Source organism: Plectropomus leopardus, chromosome 4 (genome assembly GCF_026936395.1).
Source record: "Plectropomus leopardus strain MGB_pleo_1.0 chromosome 4, ASM2693639v1, whole genome shotgun sequence".
Classification (NCBI taxonomy): domain Eukaryota; kingdom Metazoa; phylum Chordata; class Actinopteri; order Perciformes; family Serranidae; genus Plectropomus; species Plectropomus leopardus.
The window spans coordinates 17555139-17576229 of record NC_142179.1 but is presented as its reverse complement, the minus strand read 5'-3'; the positions used below and the strand labels follow the sequence as shown (position 1 = coordinate 17576229).

Genomic DNA, 21091 nt, shown 5'->3' with positions numbered 1-21091 from the left:
GCCTGGCTTCGGAAACATCCTCGTGCTGTTGTGCTGCTGTGGCATCAGGACATTGATTGTCACAGTGGTGTTGTCTCGTCATACCCTCTCTTTTCTTCGAGCAGTTAAAGTCACTGTTCTAGCAGTCAGCTGAGAGACCATAATTAGGAAAACAGCTTTCAGACAAGCGTCTGTCCTTTAGGGAATGAAAGAATATTTTGTGTTGTGTGAGATAGAGACATGGAGAGCGAAAAATCAATTTCATTCCTATTAATTGCACCATTTTACTGCTGAATGAGGCTTATGTAATGAGTTGTGTGTTTCGGTGTACACATTTGAATCTCTCAGCTGATTGAGACTGTGGCTAAGTGACCTAAAAGACGGCTCCTCTGCACAATATGTTCTTCACGCTTTCCTCATTTGGTCTGAATGCTCCAGAAACATTCCTTTTTATATTTCCAAGTGTGGATACAATGTTTTAAAGTCAAAGCACCTTATCATGTAACCAATTCAGAGGTCTGAATTCTGATTTCCATATGCTTTGAGCTTTTGAGTATATCAACTTAAATAAGTGTAAAACACTATATAATAACCACGCACCCTCCAAACCAATGAGAAACAATTGATCATGTTTTTGTTTAATTCAGGGGAGATTAGTGAAGGTTAGCAAGCAGGAAAACAAGCCAAGGCTGCACAAAGAGTAAGAATAAAATAAGGAAGCATGTTTATTTGAAATATTTTGGTCACTTGACATATTTCTGTGTCATTTCCTTGAGTTTTTGTGACTTTAATCATATAACAAATAACACAAATAATACATTTGTATTTTGTCTCTACATAATAATATTTTCTCGGGAGGAGTCAAGTTTATTTCTACGACAAACAGCGATCCTTAACACATGATCATATTAGCTTTTTGAAACCAGAGCAAATATGGGAAGAAGGCAATAAGCAACAAGAGAAGAAATGATTAAAAAATTAGCAAGACATCAGTAAAAAGTACAAGAAAATTACTTAAACATTTATAAGAAACAAAGAAAGAAAGGAAATAATGATTAAAAAAAACAAGAAAATGACATTGAAAAGGTGATTTAGATAATATAATAATTTTAATTATTGATATGATCGTTATGAAAATATTTTTCCCTTGCTCTCTTCCTTAGACATTTGTCCCTTATTTTTAAAAAAAAATATTTTTCTAAATTTACTAATTTCTTGCAATTTGTGAAATATTTATAACCATCTCATTGCCTTCCCCCCCCCCCACCTTTTTCAAAGCATCGCACCAATTTGCTCAGGGTTCAAAGGATCAAATACCAGCGAAAGGCATCTGAAACCAGCACAAGAAGTGATGTCGCTCCGGGTTATAAAGAGTTAATTACAACCTAACAGCAGTTTCTATTAACAGCTTTCAGTGTTTGTGCCTGTTTGTGTGTTTCTCTTATGATCAGTTTGTGTTTGACACTGATGTTGCAGTGCGCTGTGTCACCCGACAGACAGGCAGCAGTGTCTATATGCTTTGCCATTACAGCCAGCCCGCCCTGTCAGAAGGCAAACACACACACACACACACACACACACACACACACACACACACACACACACACACACACACACACACACACAGTAGATATGACCCAGTTTTACCATGGTGCTGTGACGCAAGACTCTTTATCACAAGATCACTTTAATGACTTACAACATACATGTGTGAATAGGCTTTACATGAGCATATCCTTCTCCTGTATGGTTTTGACTGAGAGCTCTGGTACATGCTACAGTTTATTTATGCTGTATCACTTGGAAAAAATATGTGACACGCACAAGTTTTAAGTTTGAGAGTAGTTGTTTTGGTCTATTTTTAAATCTGAATTTGCTGTGCAGCTTTTGTGTATCAGGAAAAAAATAGCAATTTGTTGTTGACTCAGTTTTTAAGTTTTGTTGAGTCAAGTTATAAAACATATTGCCTTTCACGGGCACACATGCCAACTAAAAGGTTTGGCAGCGAATAAGACCACTATTGGCTTACTCTTTCATTGTTTTTTTTAATCTTCTTATGAAATCAAGGAACTCAGTCAACTAAACTAGAAATACTAAACTCAAATACATGAAGGTTGCAATGTTTAAAAGGTCCTGAATTTGGTTTTGAAGGAAAAATTCTAAATTCAAAATTCTTGGGGAATTAATTCAATATATAGTATCAAAAATCACTAAAGAATTTTAATAAAGTCATTTACAAGTTCAAAGTATTAGATTTTTTTCCCTTGGAAAAACTAAGTTGGCTGTTTTCCTCTGTTTACATTTTCCAATGTTGTTAATCTTCCCATGTAACTATCAGAAAGAAATAAGGATAACATGTTTCCCCAAATACAAACTGTTCCTTTAAATGTTAAGCATTCACAGTCCAATAGTCTCGCCGGTTGCTCTTCTTGCTTTTATGCTCCTATTTATGACTTTTAAATATGCGTTTATTTTGATTATTTTTTTTTTAAATCAGTTATCAGTAGACTATAGTTATTTCTAATTCAATTTTGTTTTATTTACTCAATAGAACAACTGACTGCATCATCTCTGATCCAACTATCATATATTGTAGATGTGTCAGAGCAGACACACGTTAAGTGTTTTAAGTTCAGGTTTGGTATGAAACAGAACATCCAGGATTCTTAAACTCATTAAAGTCTTTTAATCTTGTTGTTTAAAACATTTTAGAGTGACAGTGCTAAAGAGTAAAGCTGATGTCAAATCCTGATTGTCTTTCAGGCATGAACAAGCAGCTACGTTGTACCAGAACATCAGTCTGACTGAGCCCAGACTGATAAACCAGTTTGAGAAGGTCATCCTGAACTTCACCAAAGAGATCAAACAGCAGAACTCAGAGATGGAGAACCTGGCCCTCGCCATCAAACGGTGGGACACACGCACACACACACACACACACACACACACACACACACACACACACACACACACACACACACACACACACACACACACACACACTTACTGGCAATACTGAACAATTTTTTCTAAAGTAAATACTGGTTTTCCTGTGTTTCTTATTCATTTAAAACTGGACAGGCCTGATTTGAGGAAAATGATTCTCAAAGTTATTTAAGTTACTGTATTCACACTTTATGGCTTTGTGAATAAGAAAGGTTTCTCAAATTGACAATGGGACTACACAAAATAAGAATGAGTTAAAATATTATAACATCACTATGTATGCTGTAAGAGAAATAAAGATGCTGCTAACACTATAACTGAATGCTGTAGGCTCATCTGTCTGTTGATCTTTATGTTTTCACATCACTGTTGTCCTGCAGAAAAACGCATTTCTCCGTGAAGTCAACTACACAGTCTTGGTGATTTCTTAAATGTGCCGATCAAAATGGGAGAATCAAAAACAACAGCAATATTCTTCACTCTTAAACTTTAAAAAGTCACACAGATGGTTTTATCAGAATTTAGCAGCAGGAAATCATGTGATATCCAGGTTAAACTGAAAGAAGATAGAAAGGCCTTATAGATTATGACCACAACATTGTTAAGTGGCCAGCACAGTCGCTAAAATAAATGTTGGTATTGTAAATTTCTGCAAACCACAATTAAATTTTTTACTTTTTGTGTGTAGCAGATATGTTGAAACATTATGTTGTTACATTTTAAAATTCAATTATATGTTGTGATAATGCTGTGATTAACATGGAGTTAGATTTAGGCACAAAACCACTTGGTTATGGCTGGGAAAAATTCATGTTTTGTCTTATAATAACCTTTTTTTCCACCAGGAAAAAGGCTGGAAATTTCTCTGGTTTGTAAAATGGTGGCTGCTTGTCAGCTTTTTTGCCTCGATGTCGTCCCATCCACCATCGTCACCTCCTCATAATGAGAAACTCAGCTCATATACACATAATCTGAACTACGTCTCTATAGAACTGTTGACATGACACAGATGAAACGAACAAACGTAACATACTGATGGTTTGCAACAACATAAAATACCAACGATTTATTGTGGCGACTGTACTGTAAGAGGCCTTTGGTGTAAACCATCTTTCACTTAAAACAATCATATCCAACCCTGACGAACCAAATCTTGTAACAGTGAGGCTTTGGTAGACAGTAATCTGATTGTTGGGGCTGTCAGTAATCTATAAAGCAGTAGTTGATGCATTAATTGGAGATAATATTAGTAGGATAAGTCAGTATACGTAGTTAATGATTGGACGGTGAAACTATCCTCTTATTGTTTTGCAGAGCCCAGGACCAGGCTTCAATGCAGCTCAGTGAGATGGAGGATGAAATGGACCAACGCATCCATGCTGCAGAGAGAAAAACACGAGAGCAGGTGGGAAACACTGAACACAAGACTTCCTAAAACCCCAAAAAACATCACTTTTTGATCTTATCTTAAATAATCCTGACTCATGTGTTTGTTTCTCTGGAGTTTGTATAGGCAAAAGCGATAAGCAGGGTGCGTTTGTTCAGCTCTTCCCTCATGTCAAACAAACGTACGCGGCTGAATATCAGATTACTCATCCAGACTCAGACACGCCTGCTGATCGGCTGGATTTCACGACTCTGTGGAGCCCAGATATGAAACATTCGATGGAAAGAGGTGCTGGAGCACGTTACAGCCTCCAGTGTTTCACATGATAAGGCTGTATATATTTGTGATGATAAGGTTGGGTGGTGTGAGGATGAAAATAATAATCTATAAAGAATCAGGGTGCACACTTGTTGAGTCAAGTCGGCCGAAATGCCTCCATGGAGGATGTATGGCCACAACGAGAGAAGTCAAATTAAGGGATGGATTTGAGGCAGTTTCTGTCATTCTGTGCTGCAAATGGTTTTCAACAATGAGGCGGCCATACTGCAGGGGCTTTTGAATTCTTAAATAACAGCTTTTCTAATGTTGCCTGATGTCAGACAGAACAGTCAAATTGTTTCACTTCATTTTCGTTGTCAGTCTGACATTGCATCCACTCTAACTGATTTCTTCAGGGGAGGAGGGTTTTATTTCTTTTTTTTCCCTAACTAATCGCTGGACACCTACATATCCGCCTGAATGGGTCCATACCATAAGCACGCCGATGTATGTCTGTGGTGTGACAAGTAGGCAGAGTCTGCACACTGTTTGGCAGAAGTCGTAACTGGCAGATACACCAGAGTGGCGTATACATCACCACGACCACATGGCCCACACAGACACAAATTAGTGAAGGGAGATTGATAAGACAGAGAGCTCATAAATGTTATTTTGTCTTACATAAAATCACATTGTGAACATTACTGTCCATGCAGGCAGTTACCTGTCAACAAGGGAAGCTGCTGTGGTTTTTGCCCTGCAGGCTGACATTGTTTGTTTTGTCAGCTGACCATTACGTGGTAGCTGGTGCTGGCTGACAGATTACACTGGCACACTGAATTTTTTTGTTTTATATTGTGTGTGGACTCAACGTGAGTTCCTTTTTTCTCAGCAGCAGTTTGAGGTGCAGGGTGGATAACTGATCTGTCGATCCGGTCAGAGCCAATAAGATCAGATTGATGGATGAGATGAGGAGCTGCTACAGAGGCAGTGAACGCAAACTTTTAGAACCAGTGTAATGAACGTTTAAGTATCACCTTCACTGTACCTGTCGTTCTACTGCTCCACCTGTGACCAGAGTACACTCTCCAAGAGTGTGGTACAATGAATACCCAAAGCTTACATACTCTGATAGCACTCCTGATGCCATCGGCAGCAACGTGCCTAAGCAACCGGATGCATCTTCATAGTAGCTGTGGATTTTAATCAACTCGTCCTTCGACTCCAAAGATGTAGCAGGATCAAAGACAAATGTAGACTAATAAATCTACCTTCTTCTACCTTCTAATAAACGGTCCATCTCTGCATATATAAAATGAGAATTTTTATATTTTCATCAGATATTTTGATTGTGGCAGGCCACCTCAGATAAATGAATGTGTGAGAAACCCTGATTTTACCTTTTTTACAGGGCTTTCAAGAGTGAAGCAGAGTGAAGTAAGACAAACTACAATGTCAGGCGATATTTTAACAACATGTCGACTCAGCCTTGATAGCAGTGTCTACAATATCTATAGCGCTCGCCATTGTTGTTACTCCTCATTTGTTCTGGTGCACTGCTTGAAAACAGCTTGACAATTTCATTAGTCCTGCCTGTGGTGCTGATTGGGTGGGTTTCTTTTTTAACCTAGAAACCAATTTTTCATGTTACAATGCCAGACCAGAACTAGTCCACTCAAACTCAGTGAGCCAATTTAAAAGTCTGGCAAATTCTGTTGGCTTTTGTTTTCAATCTTTTCCAGGAATTAAAAGATACTTGGTTGTAAGTTTTATGAAAGCTGCAGATATTTCCTGGAATCTGGTGAAACACACTGAACAGCGTGCTGTGTAAAATGATAAGATTTGATAACAATATTTAGCTTTCCGTGACATAAAATTAAAGGTGAAAATGACAGTGACAGAACTCCACAAATCAGACTGTCTGGTTTATTTGACTTGTGTTTATTTAATCTTATCTTTGGTCCTGATGTTACCTTAAAACTGACGTGGGAGCATAAACTCTGTCTTATCACTGCGTGTGTGTATAACTTATGTAAGTGTACTGACTCAGCTCACTGAGGAGCTCTTGTTTGTTTTGTGTTTTGTGCACACACTCGTGTTCTGACACCTTTAGGAGAGGTCTTTATATTTGGAAACTGTTGATTGACAGTTGCTGATACACACCCCTGGTGGCCTTGGTTCAAAATCTGCCCTAAAATAGTCACAGGTTAATGGGACACACACACACACACACACACACACACACACACACACACACACACGAACTTCCATGAAATAATGTCACAAACTGTTTTTGTGATTGCTTGTGTTTTTGTGTAGGAAAAGAGGAAAACAGAGGCTGCGCTCAGTGAGTTACGGACAAGTTATGAAACTGAAGTCTGTGAGCTGCAGTGTAAAATCCAGAAGATGAAGATGGTAAATTTTTCACGTCTTTGACTGCACGTCATTTTCACTGCACATACTCACAACTCTCTTACTGTACATTCAGACTCTGCTCAGGCTTGTTTATAGCATGTAGGAAAGCATGTAGATAATAGGAAATATGTGAATAGTTATAATGTAATTCATATGTTAGAATTCATTTTAATTTGAACTTTGCTTATAAAAGCATTAGAATAAAATGTCAGGTTGGAGATAATTATGCCAAATTTAAGATACGCAGTCAAAACGGAAACAACGCGCTGGCATCACAGCACTAGTGGCGATGGATGCAAACTGTTGCGTCGCCTCACATCACCTGTGTCTCAGCCAAACAGTTGCACCTGAACGCACCATAAAGACTACAGCCAACAACCCACAACCACATAACCTTTTGCGCCTGCTTGAGAAGAAATAACTCTCTGTATCTGCAGACAGAGGACTGCTGAACATATTCAAGATGCTAGTTACCCAGTTAGCACATTAACAACACAACCTAATATTGAAAGAAAAAATATTTTTTTGCAAACAATAACACAAATAGTTATGAACAGTGTCTGTTAAAGAACTCAGTGGCTTAAAAAAATCTTACCTACTATAACAAGTTTGTTTCAGTCAAGTTTGACTTCAGCTTTGTGTTTTCTTTCCTCATGTCCGTTTCTCCTCTCGTACACTGAGCTGAACTGCCAATCACAGTAACTTTATTCACGGACGGGCTCCAATGTGGAGTCAGCATATCCTGAACTGGCTGAAAAAAAGCGAAAAAGGACCAAGTAATGCCAACAGTGCGAAACACACCGCCAAAACCAGGGCGACAGACGATCACCTACGGTCTGACAGTGACTGACGGCCAACTGTCAGCTTGGTGTGTCAGGGCCTTTAAAGAACAAGCCTGTCAATAATACAGCGATGCACTGTGACACGAGGGTTAAAGTGCCATAATGAGGAGTACACTGCTGCAGAGAAGCATTTAACCTGTTTAGATACAAACACAAACAGGCTCTTAAAAATTAACAACACTGTACATGTTTGAGAAAAACACAGTTTCTCTAAACAGTGAAAAATTTGTCCTTTGTGAAAAAAAATTATAGCATTCACAAGAAGATGCACCAGGACTGATAAATCCTTTTAACCTTGTAAAAACACAAATGTCAGCTGGACTTCACTGATCAGAACTTCGGATTTACGGTGATTGTGTGAATGTATGAAAACAGTATCCGCATTTCTAAAAAACTACCGTGTGAGTGGAATCTGATTGATGTCTACCTGAAAGTCAAATAAACTTAATCCTAAATATGTGAACTCATCCATCAGATAGAAGAAAAGTACAAGAACATCACTGTGAAGGATGAGAGCCCGGCCCTGAAGAAGAAAATCAATGAGCTAACACTGGTATGACTGAATATACGTATTTATAACAAAGTGTTTAATTTCAGTAAATTCTTTGTTACGCATATTTCTCCGGTTTACGTCACATTCCTATTCCTCTTTTCTGCAGGATAACCAGAAGTTAAAACAGGAGCTGTTGAAGTCTCAGACCAAAGTCGCCTGTCTGCATAGCGAGATGGACTCACTAAAGACGGAGCTTACCGATCAAAGCATCAACAATGAACAGTAAACTTATTAACCTTTTTTTCTGGGCGTGGGTCCTTATGTGAGCTGTGTATTGATGATTATATGTTTCATTTGTTTGTGTAATTATAGGAGCTGGTTTGATTTATCACTTAGTTGTCAACCATTAAAATAACCAGCAAATTATCTGATATTTGATTTATCGGTCTGAGTATATTTTTAAAAAAAATCTCTGATTCTGGCCTCTTAAATATGGGGTTTTAATGGTTTCTTGACTCCTCTACATCTGTTAACTGATAATCTTTGGATTGTGGACAGAATGAGATATTTGAGGATAATTCAGTTCATTTGGGCTCATTTGAGTGGATTTATCTGTCTCGAGTTGAGTTTTAAACCTTTTTGCAGTCTTTTTTTTAACAGGAAATTGAAGTTTAGGTGCAGTCTAAAAGCTGATAGTACCTCTGTCTGATCATGCGTCATAATATTTTAACTTTTCACAGTGAGAAAGAAAAGAGGATTATAGCAGACTCCCTTTCTCTTCATGCACTCTTTGCTTCCAGTGTAAACTCTGAAAGTCTAAACCTAGAATTACTGAGTAGCAGAACAGGTTCTCTCCACCTTTTTCTCATCTCACTTGTAGATTTATGTGAACTTGAGAATAATAAATATTTGCACTTTGTTCTTCCTCACATGAAGAAAAGCTCTAAACACTCCAACTTACATTTGAAATCTATTTTTAATTTTAAAAAGTGTATTGGATTTAGAAGAATAAAGAATATCAGTGTGGCCTCAGTCTGCTTGTCAAATAACCCCACTGTTGAGGTCTCTTGCTGCAGTGGGACAGAGACAGAAAGGGAGACGGAGGCCACGCCCCCCTCTTACTGACAGACTGTGCTTTCGTTCCCGGCGTGTTTTCATTTTGTCACAGCTGAAACAGGATATCCTGGAGTGACTTCACACACACACACACACACACACAATAACTTCTTTGGAAGTGTTTCTTAGCAACAGAGACACTGGCAGGATAACAGTCTGCGTCCTTGGACCATCTCAGTGATGCCGTTTATGCTGTGTTGGTGTCTGATGTGGTAACTTAGGTGTAATGTCTTTGAGAAAATCAGTTGATCTGGTGTGAAAATGTCTCTGGTTTTACTGCCATTAACTGGAATATAGAAGCATGGAAATATTTCTCATCCTGTTTATTGTCATTTTCCAAAGTCAGTGAATTTATGTGTAAGGTGTCCTTTGTGATGCTGAAAACATAGTCAGCTGACACTAATTCAGTCATAACGTCATTTGTTCTTTTGATTAATATTCATAATATCCAACAACTGTTTTGTTGCAGAGATGAGGAGCTCATGAGACAATTCGCTGATGAGCGAGACGCTCTGGAGAGCCAGATCGAGATTCTGCAGTAAGTCAGACAGAATTGTACAACAAAATCAAACAAACTAATGTTAAGGTTTTCTGCCAGAGATGGAAACAGATCTTACTGTACTCACAAATAACCTATGTGCAAGAATGAAAAAGAAATGTAATACTGATTATTTTTTCTTTCTGTGGACAGGACGGCCAACAGGAAGCTGCATGACACCAACGATGGCCTAAGAGCTGCCTTGGAAAGGACCTGCAGGGTAAAACTACACAGTTAAATGAAAAATAAGCACAATTCAAAAGTAGTTCAGTTTCTAAATTAGAAGAGGCTGGTGCATTGGATCCATTGGATTAAAAAAAATCACAAGTAGAAACAGTTTTTCCTGCCATGTAAGTTTGCCATACAAAGAATTTGTCTTGGAAAAATAAATAATAATAAGTAAAAGTGTGAGAAATTAGATTTAAAAAAAATATGTTGTCTGGTTTTGTGCAGGACTGTGCAAAATATTGACTGGGAGGATGTGCAAAAGTTTACAATATGAAGTATAAGGTACAAAGAGTATGTGCATGTGTAGAGAGAAGATGCATAGTGTCAGATGGCCTCAGCCTACAGAATTTGGCAAATCAGGTTTTCTTGCAATTTTCTGCTGATTTTATATTTGGAGAAGTAAGAAAAAAGAGAACAAACTTGGTATTCTGATGCCTAAAGCCATTTATAAAATTTTAACAGTGTTGGGGAATACTACTGAATGTAAATTTACAGTTTGCAATTGCTTGTAGTTTAACTACATTTATGTTTACATAATGATTTTAGTTGTTTCATACCATTACATTTTTTGTGTAGCTAACAACTGAAACTACAAACAATTTTGGATCATAAAGGAATGATCTTTAATATTTTTTTTACCATTGATTCTCTGCTGTAATCAACCCCCTTTTTGACCAACCCGGCCCCTTTTTTCTTACATCATAACAACTGTGAAGGCGTGCCCAGGTAGCCACCACCACACACTTGACCTTTTACAATTAGTCACACGTATTGATTCTTGCTATTTATTTTAAAAATGTTCACAGATGTTGTTGCATGCTTCCTTTGCTTCATGTATGATCTGTGAACAAGTGGGCACTTTTTGCAATAAACTCAACTGGGTGTCTGCAAGGTTTTTTTGGGATAATATTTGATTAGAATTTCACATCACATGTACACGGTGATCATCTTGATTAACTTTTTACAAAGTAGTTTGAACTACTTTTTTTAAGTACCCCTTATTAGCCAAACTAGATTACTTCCGAGGATGGCTCTCCTGAAGTTCAACTCGTTCTGGTGTGAAGTAATAAATTGTGAGCTCAAAGAAGCTTCCCCAACACTGAATTTAAACACAAAAAGCGATGAAAAATGTTTTTTTTTTTTTAACATAACCCATATGTTTTTAAATATAGGCCTTTACCAAACGGTTGAGATGATCGTTCATGGTAATGGTAAAACAGGAAGAAAAAAAATACACATTGTTTACTGTTAAAATGATTGTAACATGTTTGTATATCAAAATATATCAATTTGCAACCATGGAATAGTGGTATTACTAGTACTTTACTCATTACCATGCATATTTACCATTACAGTACCTTGAAAAAATCTCAGAAATGGTGAAGAAATCATACAGATAGAATTTATTCTACACAATATATAATAGAATAACATTGAATGTATGGTATTAACAACTGTGAATATTCATCCTTTTTTTCATAAAAATGTAAATTTATTATCTTAGCATCACTACTTTTAAAATAAGAGGCCATCTCAACTGTTTGATAAAACATGGCTTTAGACTATAAAAAAAACCACACACACACACACACACACACACACACACACACACACACACACACACACACACGCACAACAAAAACAACCCACCACCATATATATAATGGATAACATTAAATGTATCATTTAACAGCAATGAGTGATCAGAAGTTTATTTATATCTAAGAAAAAAGTCAATTTTTATTTTATTAACTTTGCGTCATAAACTTTACCTAGAAGGCCAAATCAACCGTCTGGTAGAGCTTTTTTTTTTTTTAATTATTTGCCCCTTTTTAGAGTTTTAGTTTTTGTAGAAAGTTGCATAAAGCTGTTCAGTGAAAGGGCAACTGAAAAGGCAGACTATTTGAAGACACAGTGACTTCCAGTGGATTTTTATAGCATAACATGCCTAAACCAAATGATAGAGAGCTCATTCAGGTTGAGTACAATTCAGCACATTTTCCATTAGGATATGCTGACTCAAAATGTTCTCCAACAAACAGCTGAGCAGGACATTAAAAACTGTTTTCACTATCTATCAAACTATCTTAGAAAAACTATTGGTTAATTTAAGTTATATAACAAAGAAAACCCTCATTTTTAATCAGACTGGTTTGAGGTCAAGTAGGTTTTCACACACAAGGAATATGCTGTGGAGTAATGGTGCAAAACATAAACATATTGAGAAAATGAAAAAAAAAATATAAAGCAAAACTAAAAAATACATAAATATGAAGAAAACTACAAAAAAGTGAAAAAATGTACACAATCAATCTGAGTAAAAATGAAAGAGTTGTGCAGTTTTTAGAAGTAGTAATATGCAATAATGTGAAAAATATGCATCATTGCATGTGCCAATTAACTTCATGTAGTATTACAATAGTACAAGAGAAGTGCATTAAGATAAGATAAGATAGAACTTTTTTAATCCCGAAGGAAATTCTTTGTTAATGTCACATATAGAGACGGATGTAAACATAATGTACTGTTAACTTTGTGTGTTACAGTCTGGTAACGGAGGGTCACCAGGAGATCTAGCAAACAGAAACAGAAGTAAAAGCATCTGCTACACATCACCCTACGCAGTAATGGATAGGTAAGATGTGCACACAACACAGAGGGTAAAAAAGTTTAAAGAAGTCTCTAGACTCAATTTGTTTTTGTTCAGATATCACCATATTTTCTGTGCCAGTGTAACACCATTTTATCCTTGTAGAAACAAATTTACAGGTGTTAATAAGCAGATTATTTTCAGTTACTTTGAGGACGTTTGATGTTAAACTGTAGATTTAGGATGATTAAGTGTTAGCAGCTTCAGGGGTTTAATTTCAGACCAGGTTCATCAGGTTTGAGTCATCTGCATCTCCAGTTCAAAGGGGTTTAAGCAGCTTGAGTACACAGTGACACACAAGTAAGGATGTTTTTGCTCTGCATTGAAGTTTTCTTCTCCTAAAACACATGACTGTTTGTTTACAAAGTAGTAAAGTAAATGGTGAATGTGCTGAGAGGTATTTATTTAAGGTGCTGTCATGGCTGATGAGCAAAGTTGTGTGGTGTGGAGGGACAAATGTTTTGTGTCAATGTGACGATAAGATAAGACAATAATACAAACTACATGTATATTTTGCCATCTTAAAAGTCGTGTGTGTAGGATAAAGGGGCATATATTGGCAGGAATTATATAAAATACTTAAAACTGTTTTCATTTCATTAGAATATAATCACCTGAACATGACAATTGTTGTCCTTTTTGTTACATTACAAAAAGCTCTTCATGTCTACTTGGGAGCGGCTCCATACCCACAGAGTTCATCATGTTGCACCGCTATATTTCTACACTAGACCGAGGGGTATTCAGTTGGTTGCAATCTGCAACCTCACCACTAGATGCCCCTAAATCCAACAAACTGTTTTTCTAATTAGAAGTTTGTAGTGGTGAATTTTCCCTGTCACAGCATCAAAGAAAGACAATACTCCTGCAGTAAAGCATTTTAGCATTAGTGTAAAAGTATAACATGATGCCAGTACAGATGCAGAAAAACAAGACAAAAATATTAGAAAAACAGAGTATAAATGTACACTTGTTTTGCTTTTCCTGGGAGCCACTTAAATAAAAAATGGGCCAGGGTCCAGTTAATGAAAACACAATAATAATTAATAGATAAATAATTCCCTGACTGTTTTTTTTTTTGTTGTTAACAAGCTGTATTTTGATGCTTTTTTTGTGGCCTGGCACCTTATCTACACTCATCCAGTTTTTAAACAGTGTGTTTGATGCCACTACAGTAGAAACAGGACTGTGTGTCATCTGCTTAACCGCACCATGTGTTTTCTGTTCTGGATTATTTCCTGACCTCGTCTTCAGGTTCTGCCAGCGTGTGGATGACTTCCCTCTGTACAGCCGCCGGCCCAGCTGTGACACTCTGGCCTTGGCAATGTGTGACCCGGGCCTGAGGCGAAGACACAGCAGTGAGTGCGAAGAGGACAGCCTGCCGGAGATCTACGTGGACAGCGGCCTGTCGACACTCAGAGGTTCCCATGGAGGCTACGATTCAGAGCAGGAGGTCAAAGGTCAAGATGAAGAGGACAAGGAAGAGAGGGAGGAAAAGAAAGTGGAGGAGGACAACAATGACAGCATGATGGGAGAAAACTCTGACACTGAGGTGAGACGATAAGAGACATGAGTGTACATGTCCATCGATACTTGCTTTATCAATACATGCTCACAGAGATAATGCTAAAATCCTGAGCAGGTGTAGTGTTCACCATCTTCACCATATTAGCATTTCCTAGGTAGCACAAAGTACAGCTGAGGCTGATTTGCAGGTATTTGGTCATAAACCAAAGAATTTAACAATCTAAAAATGTCTTTTTGTAACTTTAATGGTTATTGAGTTTTAGTTTGGGTACAAACCTCAAGTATCATTTATATTAACTTATCACTCTCCTTCCACACTCAGAAAGATAAATAGAAAAACAAAATATAAACATGGAAAATGGTGAAAAACCAAACAATAAATACTCAAGTTAATAAAATAAATCTTAAAATGGTTATAAGAACTTGCTTATGTTCACAGCTGCTGTGCAGGCTGTTCTGTTGTAAAGAAGTCATCGTGATAACATTTGAATTCTGTGTCTGAGCAACTTTTTTGTCTTTGTGTGTCTACATCACAGCCAGCAGAAACTCAGGACACTGAATCAGCATTCGGGTCAGACAGCAGCTCAGTTTTGGACTGGAAGCCACCTGAACCCAAACCTGAAGCCCCGACTATACGGAAAGCCGTCAGTGCCCTCAGTATTCAGGTAAGAGAGAGCAACGGAGGATTACAGAGAGGGGAGTTTATCCAATGCAAGTTAGGGGGACGGATGAAATATGGGGAGACAGAAGGACAGAAGGACGGAGGAAGTACTCTCCGAAAAATTCTGTTGTTTCTAAGATGTTGCTTCGGAGCAAAATATCTTGCGTCTACTAGTCAGATATAGTATTGATAGTAGAAGATTATGCTGCTAATGATTTTGGTGACGTTCAGGCCTTTTTTCAAAAGTTTCCATCATTTCATACTTTCCAACATGTATTTTGAATGGTGAGATTTATATAAAATTTGCAGCAGATATTCAAAAGGATGAAGATTAATCCCAGTCACCGGTAAATTGGGAATATATCTTGGGATGTGTTTTAGGGCAAACTTTACAATTTTAGAGCCTCCATTTGTATGGCACCAAACCCATCAATGTGCTCTTTGCTTATCAAACACATTTTAACATTATGCACATTACCATCACTGCCTGCTGCTCTTAGGGCTTTATTTAATGTATTTCTAAACATTTCCTGATCTATTATTAGACTTTATCCAATGTTTCCATTGCTGAACAGAGCTGACCACTGACAAAGCTACAGAGAAAAGCAGCAGTTGCAAAGTTGTCAACGCTGAGGACCAAATATATTAAACATCAAGTAAATACGCAGAATGCAAATACAGTAATCTAATGAGTGCTGTATGTGTCCATCACTCTGTCTCTCTAGAAGGACATTAACGAAAGCTCAGACCTGGGCTACATGACGTCAGAAAAGGCGTACAGGATCGTGCTGGCTGGAGACGCTGCCGTGGGAAAGTCCAGCTTCCTGCTTCGTCTCTGCAAGAACGAGTTCAAGTTAGACTCCAGCGCAACACTGGGTGAGTTAGAGAAACTAAAACTAACTCAGCCACTGTCTTTTCTTAGAACCACAAGCTTTATTGTCTTTCCCCCAAGAAATGTTGAGAGTAATTGGAAGCTGATTGATTAATGAAAGATGGCGTGGCGTGTTGTTGGAGACAGTTCGGGTAGCTCCAGATAAACATGGTTTAATGGGCCTCATGCTGTTTGCACTGTCTTTCTGTTTTAATATCGTTGAAGTCTTCAACTTTTCTAACAACATCAGCTGGCAATTTAAACGAAGAAATAGGGGTTTTAGACATGGGAGGCACTGTCATGACAAACAAGACGGCGCTCTCCGGTTCAACAGCCTTACTCCAAACAAACAGGCTTGCTTGTTTTACACGTTTGTTTGTGGATCACTGGCCCTGCCAGCGGCATGTGTGTTTACTAACAGCAATCGACAACAGACAACGATAAGATTACAAACTGCTTCCTGCTTTGTCTTCATAAAGTCGGCCATAATCTTCACGGCTATTCCGGACAACGGGTCTGCAAGTATCCTATCCATAAAACCGACCGGGCTTAATTCTCAAAGTAAAACGCACCAATGGACTCGAACATTTACAATTTATTTTCTACCGATACTTCTGGTGGGTGATATTCAGCTAAACACGTCCCCTGTTTTGCTAACTGATTGCGCATCGCTGATGGGGCCGACTGTCAACATAGCTGTGTCTGGATGTACGTTGGAGGAAAAACCACCGGTGATCAGGCCCACGTCGCTTCGCTCAGTTGTGGAGTCGGAGGTCGATCTGGCTGTGCTGGGGCGCACGGCTGTGGAGCCGATGTCATCGATGAACGTCGCCGTGCACCAGTGGGTCCGGCTTCTGGAGCGTATGCGCCAAGACGCACGGCTTTGGTGCCGAGGCTAGTGGCGACCGCTGCTGTGCAGGATTTCTTGACCGCAGGGACGGCTGCCGGAGTCGATACACCGAGGCGCACGGCCGCGGAGCCGAAGTCAGTGATGAGCGTAACTCTGCAGGACTACTCGACATTGGGGTTGGCTGCAGGAGCGGCCACGCTGAGGCGCATGACTGTAGAGCCGGGGTCAGGGGTCAGCGATGGATGGCACTGCGCAGGACATGCCCGTGGGGCCGGCTGCAGGAGCGGATATCCTGGGGCGCACGGAGGCTCTGACCGAAGAGCAGGTGTCAGAGGCCCATACAACCGAGGAAAGGCCGGGGAACACGGAGCCTAAGCCCGTGCGAGTTTTGGATAATAGAGAAGATGTGGCTACCAAACAGAGGCCCGTTAAGATTCCTGTCTCGTTGGACGCGGAGACGGCGGCCACTCGGTGAACTTCGACTGCACCTAAAACCGTAACATTAAGCAAAAAAGAGCTTATGATTAATGTGGCTGACTCCACCAGACACGAGCGAGAAGCGAGGGATATATTTGGTGGACATCTTAATATGAGCAGTTTACTTCCTAAACATGGTTAAATTAAAACATTGTCAGCGACATTTAAGTTACTGTGTCACCTCATGGTCACAAGCAGATTCTTGCTTTTAAGGTTTTTCATTACTCCAAAGATTAAAAAAATCGCAAAGCAACAATCCTGAACAAGGCCAGTGCTGGAGAATGTGTGGTAATATGTCAGCTGGTCATTTTCACATTTTTTGGGAATGTCCAAATATTTCTTCCTATTGGACAGACATAGTGAAAGAGATCAGATCTATAATCAGCTCAGAGCTTGTTTTTAGTTTCAGTGTTATATATTTGGGAAATGTATTAACTGGGCTGAAAAATCAGGACAGATACTTGTTGCAAATACTACTGGCAGCTAGTAAAAAAACAATAACCAGAAAATGACTGAGTAAAGAATCTCCTACAATCCCTGAATGGATTGAAATAGTTAATGAAATCTATACGATGGAACAATTGACTTTTTCCCTGAGACATGCTACCAAGAAATGTGAAAAATATTGGAAAAAACTGAAGTCCTATTTGAACCTGAAAAGATTTCTGCATATATGCTTGGTTGGAGAAATACGCCATTCTTCTTCTGTATTTTTATTTTGCACTAAGAGAATGGACTTTTAAGTTAAGAAAGAATGGGAGACATCTTCCCTGATACGGAGCAGTCAGGACCTACATTAAACAGAGTGAAGGATCAAAAATCCTCTAGGACCCCAACTGTTACACATGGACACTAAGGACTCATAGATTTTGATAAAGAATGTAACCCAGATTCATCAAATCTTTTTTCCACATGTTATGCATTTCTCTACACCCGTGATGACCCTGTCTGTCTTATGTTTTGTTTTTGTGGAAAAACTAAATAAAAATAAATGTTAAAAAAAATGCATCTTCTACAACAGTCAAGCCTCTAATGATGATATACAATCAGGCAATAAAAATTCTGGATGGAACGCCAAGAACGTCACATCATTGCCATGTTCTGAAGAAATTAAATATGTAAAGTTTTTATCATTTTATCAAATTTGCCAACCTCAAACTCATCCATAAATGCCACACGATCAGGCTCCTCAGTGACCTGGTGGTTCCTCTCAGAGTCTCAGTAACACGTGGAGCATCCAGTGGGAATTGTAAGATGACTTTGCGTAATTGTCACTTAGACAATCAGCTTTCTCTGTTCAGACAATCAACATGTGGAATTCCTTATCTACTAAACTCAAACTGGATCCTGACTCTGATCATTTTAAACTCAAACTGAAACAATCAATCATTTAGTCATGAATGAGCTGGTGATTTGTGTTTCTGATGGTTATTGTTTTGTATTATGATTGTTGTTTTAAATTGTGTCAAATCATGTTTGTACAGTATTTTATGTAGTTGTGGAATCATATATTTATTTTGAAAGGCCCATCTTGGGACAGACATTGCAAATTAGCTTAGGCTATAAATGTTGTAGTACGTAAAAAATGACTAGTGCGACTGGTTTATATTGTTGTGTAAAAGTGGAGGTGGAGCTGGGAATTTCCACTTGACCTTTTTTTTTTTTTTTTTTTAAACCAATTTAAGGTGACATTTTGTGTCTGCTATTTGTTTCTAGGAGTGGATTTCCAGATGAAGACATTCATTGTAGATGGAGAGCCTGTTTTACTACAACTATGGGACACTGCAGGACAGGAGAGGTGTGTGCTGGTGTGAATATAATATTATCTAATATGTGTGATGATTTGAACTATTCATTTATAGATGTGTTCTCAAGTGCACCATGTAAATAAAGTTTATTATTACATGTGTTTAGAGCCAATAATCCATATGTAACAATGTTTAATTGTGTAGTTAATCTTAATTTTAAACCTTAATCCTTTCTTGTTTCTTGTCAGGTTTCGCAGCATTGCAAAGTCATATTTCCGCCGGGCGGACGGGGTGTTGCTGCTGTATGATGTCACCTGTGAGAAGAGCTTTCTTAATGTTCGAGAGTGGGTGGACATGATCGAGGTAACGCAATACTCTTCTCTGACTGATTGTTGCAGACTGACTTTTTTTTTTTTTTAGCAAAAAAAGTTCCACACCTCAGCAGAATAAAGTGACAGTGAAATTTGTAGATACATCTGTCATGACAATTAGTCTTGGCAGCATTTGTGTATCATAGGGTATTGCCAGTAAATGTTTTGTCACATATTAATTTGAATATTAAACAAAGTGATCTTGCTTGTTTTTCTCTTTTCGCACGCAGCAGATCTGTAAGTGTTGGATGTACCTTATTTAGATTGTGTTCTGTTATTGTGGGCATGTTGAATTTTCTGTGACTTTTTATTTGAGCATGCTGTATGTGTATGTCATGTGCTGTGAGATATTATTAACTTCTCTATGTACACACTGTGGTGCTTCATGTCGGACCAATAGTTCTACTTAAGTAGTTAATCTTTTATTTTTTTCAGTAACGTGGATATTTTAATCATCACAATTATAAATTCTGCTGCAACATATGCTGCAGTTCTGCAATATTTTGTTTTTCATTTTCTTGTTCCTATTTTTGCTTTCTTTTTGCTTTTTTGTTTTGCATAGCAGGATGTGTCCCAGGAGGATGTTCCCATCATGCTCGTGGGAAACAAATGTGATCTTAGACAAGATGGAACTAACTGTGTCCCAACCAGCTACGGAGAGAAACTGGCCATGGTATTAATACATTCACTCCCCACTCATCCTAATATGCTGTATTTTTATGACGACATACCTCTGAACATTCGGTACACCTTCTTCATATATCTACACTGAACTTGTTGCTTGGTGTAGGATTATGATATATATATATATATATATATATATATATATATATATATATATATATATATATATATGATATATATATATATATATATATATATCTCAAAAATGGAAAACTGCCTGTGCACAGCTTTAGTCAAGGTGCTGGTACTATGGCAAAAGTACAAATGTGTAAAGAAAAACCACATATGTTGTGGCTATGTATATATATATATAGAGAGAGGTTAAGAATTAATAATTTTCTGCATTCACTCGATAGACATACAACACTCTGTTCTGTGAAACGAGTGCCAAAGATGGCTGCAACATCGTGGAGGCTGTGCTGCACCTGGCCAGGTGAGGTTCAACTGTTTCAGTCAGCTGACTGCACAAAACAAAGACAGCAGAGGAAGTTTTACTTCTCAGGAGACTTTTTAGTTGTTAATTCAAATGTAATTAATAAATGATTACTGGCTGCCATTTAGTTCGGGATATTTAAATGCACGTGTTACATTTTCATGCTATTTGGCATGGGATAGTGGGACACTAAAAACGAACTTTGTTGATGTTATTATTTACACAAATTAAAATGTCTGCCAAGAGTGGCCAGTGCCAGAATTATGAAGAGAAAATAAGGTTTGATATTTTGCTCTAAAAATTAAAACATTCCCAAAAGAAGAATCCAGATCGCCTTATATACAGTTTGAACACTGAATACTCTGGAAGCTCTTAATTGTGACATCTGCTGCCCTCTGGTGCCTAAAAGTAAGACTCAAAATTAACATGGAGGTGAAAGGTGCCCTGCAGATTTTTCTTTCAAAAAACAAAAGTTATATTTACATACGCACTATAACACATAGAGTGTATCATTGAGGTAAAAAAAAAAACCTGTTGAATCCTGCATTGTTTACTTGCTAGCAGTCTAGTTTTATTTTTCTAGTAGTACTATCCTTGTAGTAGCCTAGGCCCAAGTA

At 38.0% G+C, this 21091-nt stretch overlaps 1 protein-coding gene across 4 annotated transcripts in view; it reads left to right on the top strand.

Moving 5' to 3' along the window:
• Window positions 1–21091, top strand: part of rasef (RAS and EF-hand domain containing) — a 42936-nt gene that overhangs the window by 7486 nt on the left and 14359 nt on the right. For 2 of the 4 annotated variants that reach the window (XM_042488813.2, XM_042488812.2), the window contains exons 3-17: window positions 2743–2889; window positions 4240–4330; window positions 6890–6985; window positions 8303–8380; window positions 8487–8602; window positions 9906–9974; window positions 10128–10194; window positions 12749–12837; window positions 14107–14404; window positions 14916–15044; window positions 15766–15916; window positions 18955–19036; window positions 19235–19349; window positions 19920–20030; window positions 20398–20474. In XM_042488813.2, the coding sequence (XP_042344747.2) occupies window positions 2743–2889; window positions 4240–4330; window positions 6890–6985; window positions 8303–8380; window positions 8487–8602; window positions 9906–9974; window positions 10128–10194; window positions 12749–12837; window positions 14107–14404; window positions 14916–15044; window positions 15766–15916; window positions 18955–19036; window positions 19235–19349; window positions 19920–20030; window positions 20398–20474 (1716 nt within the window). The remainder of the gene's footprint in view (window positions 1–2742; window positions 2890–4239; window positions 4331–6889; window positions 6986–8302; window positions 8381–8486; window positions 8603–9905; window positions 9975–10127; window positions 10195–12748; window positions 12838–14106; window positions 14405–14915; window positions 15045–15765; window positions 15917–18954; window positions 19037–19234; window positions 19350–19919; window positions 20031–20397; window positions 20475–21091) is intronic. The other 2 variants (XM_088076667.1, XM_042488814.2) reach the window with 2 other exon arrangements.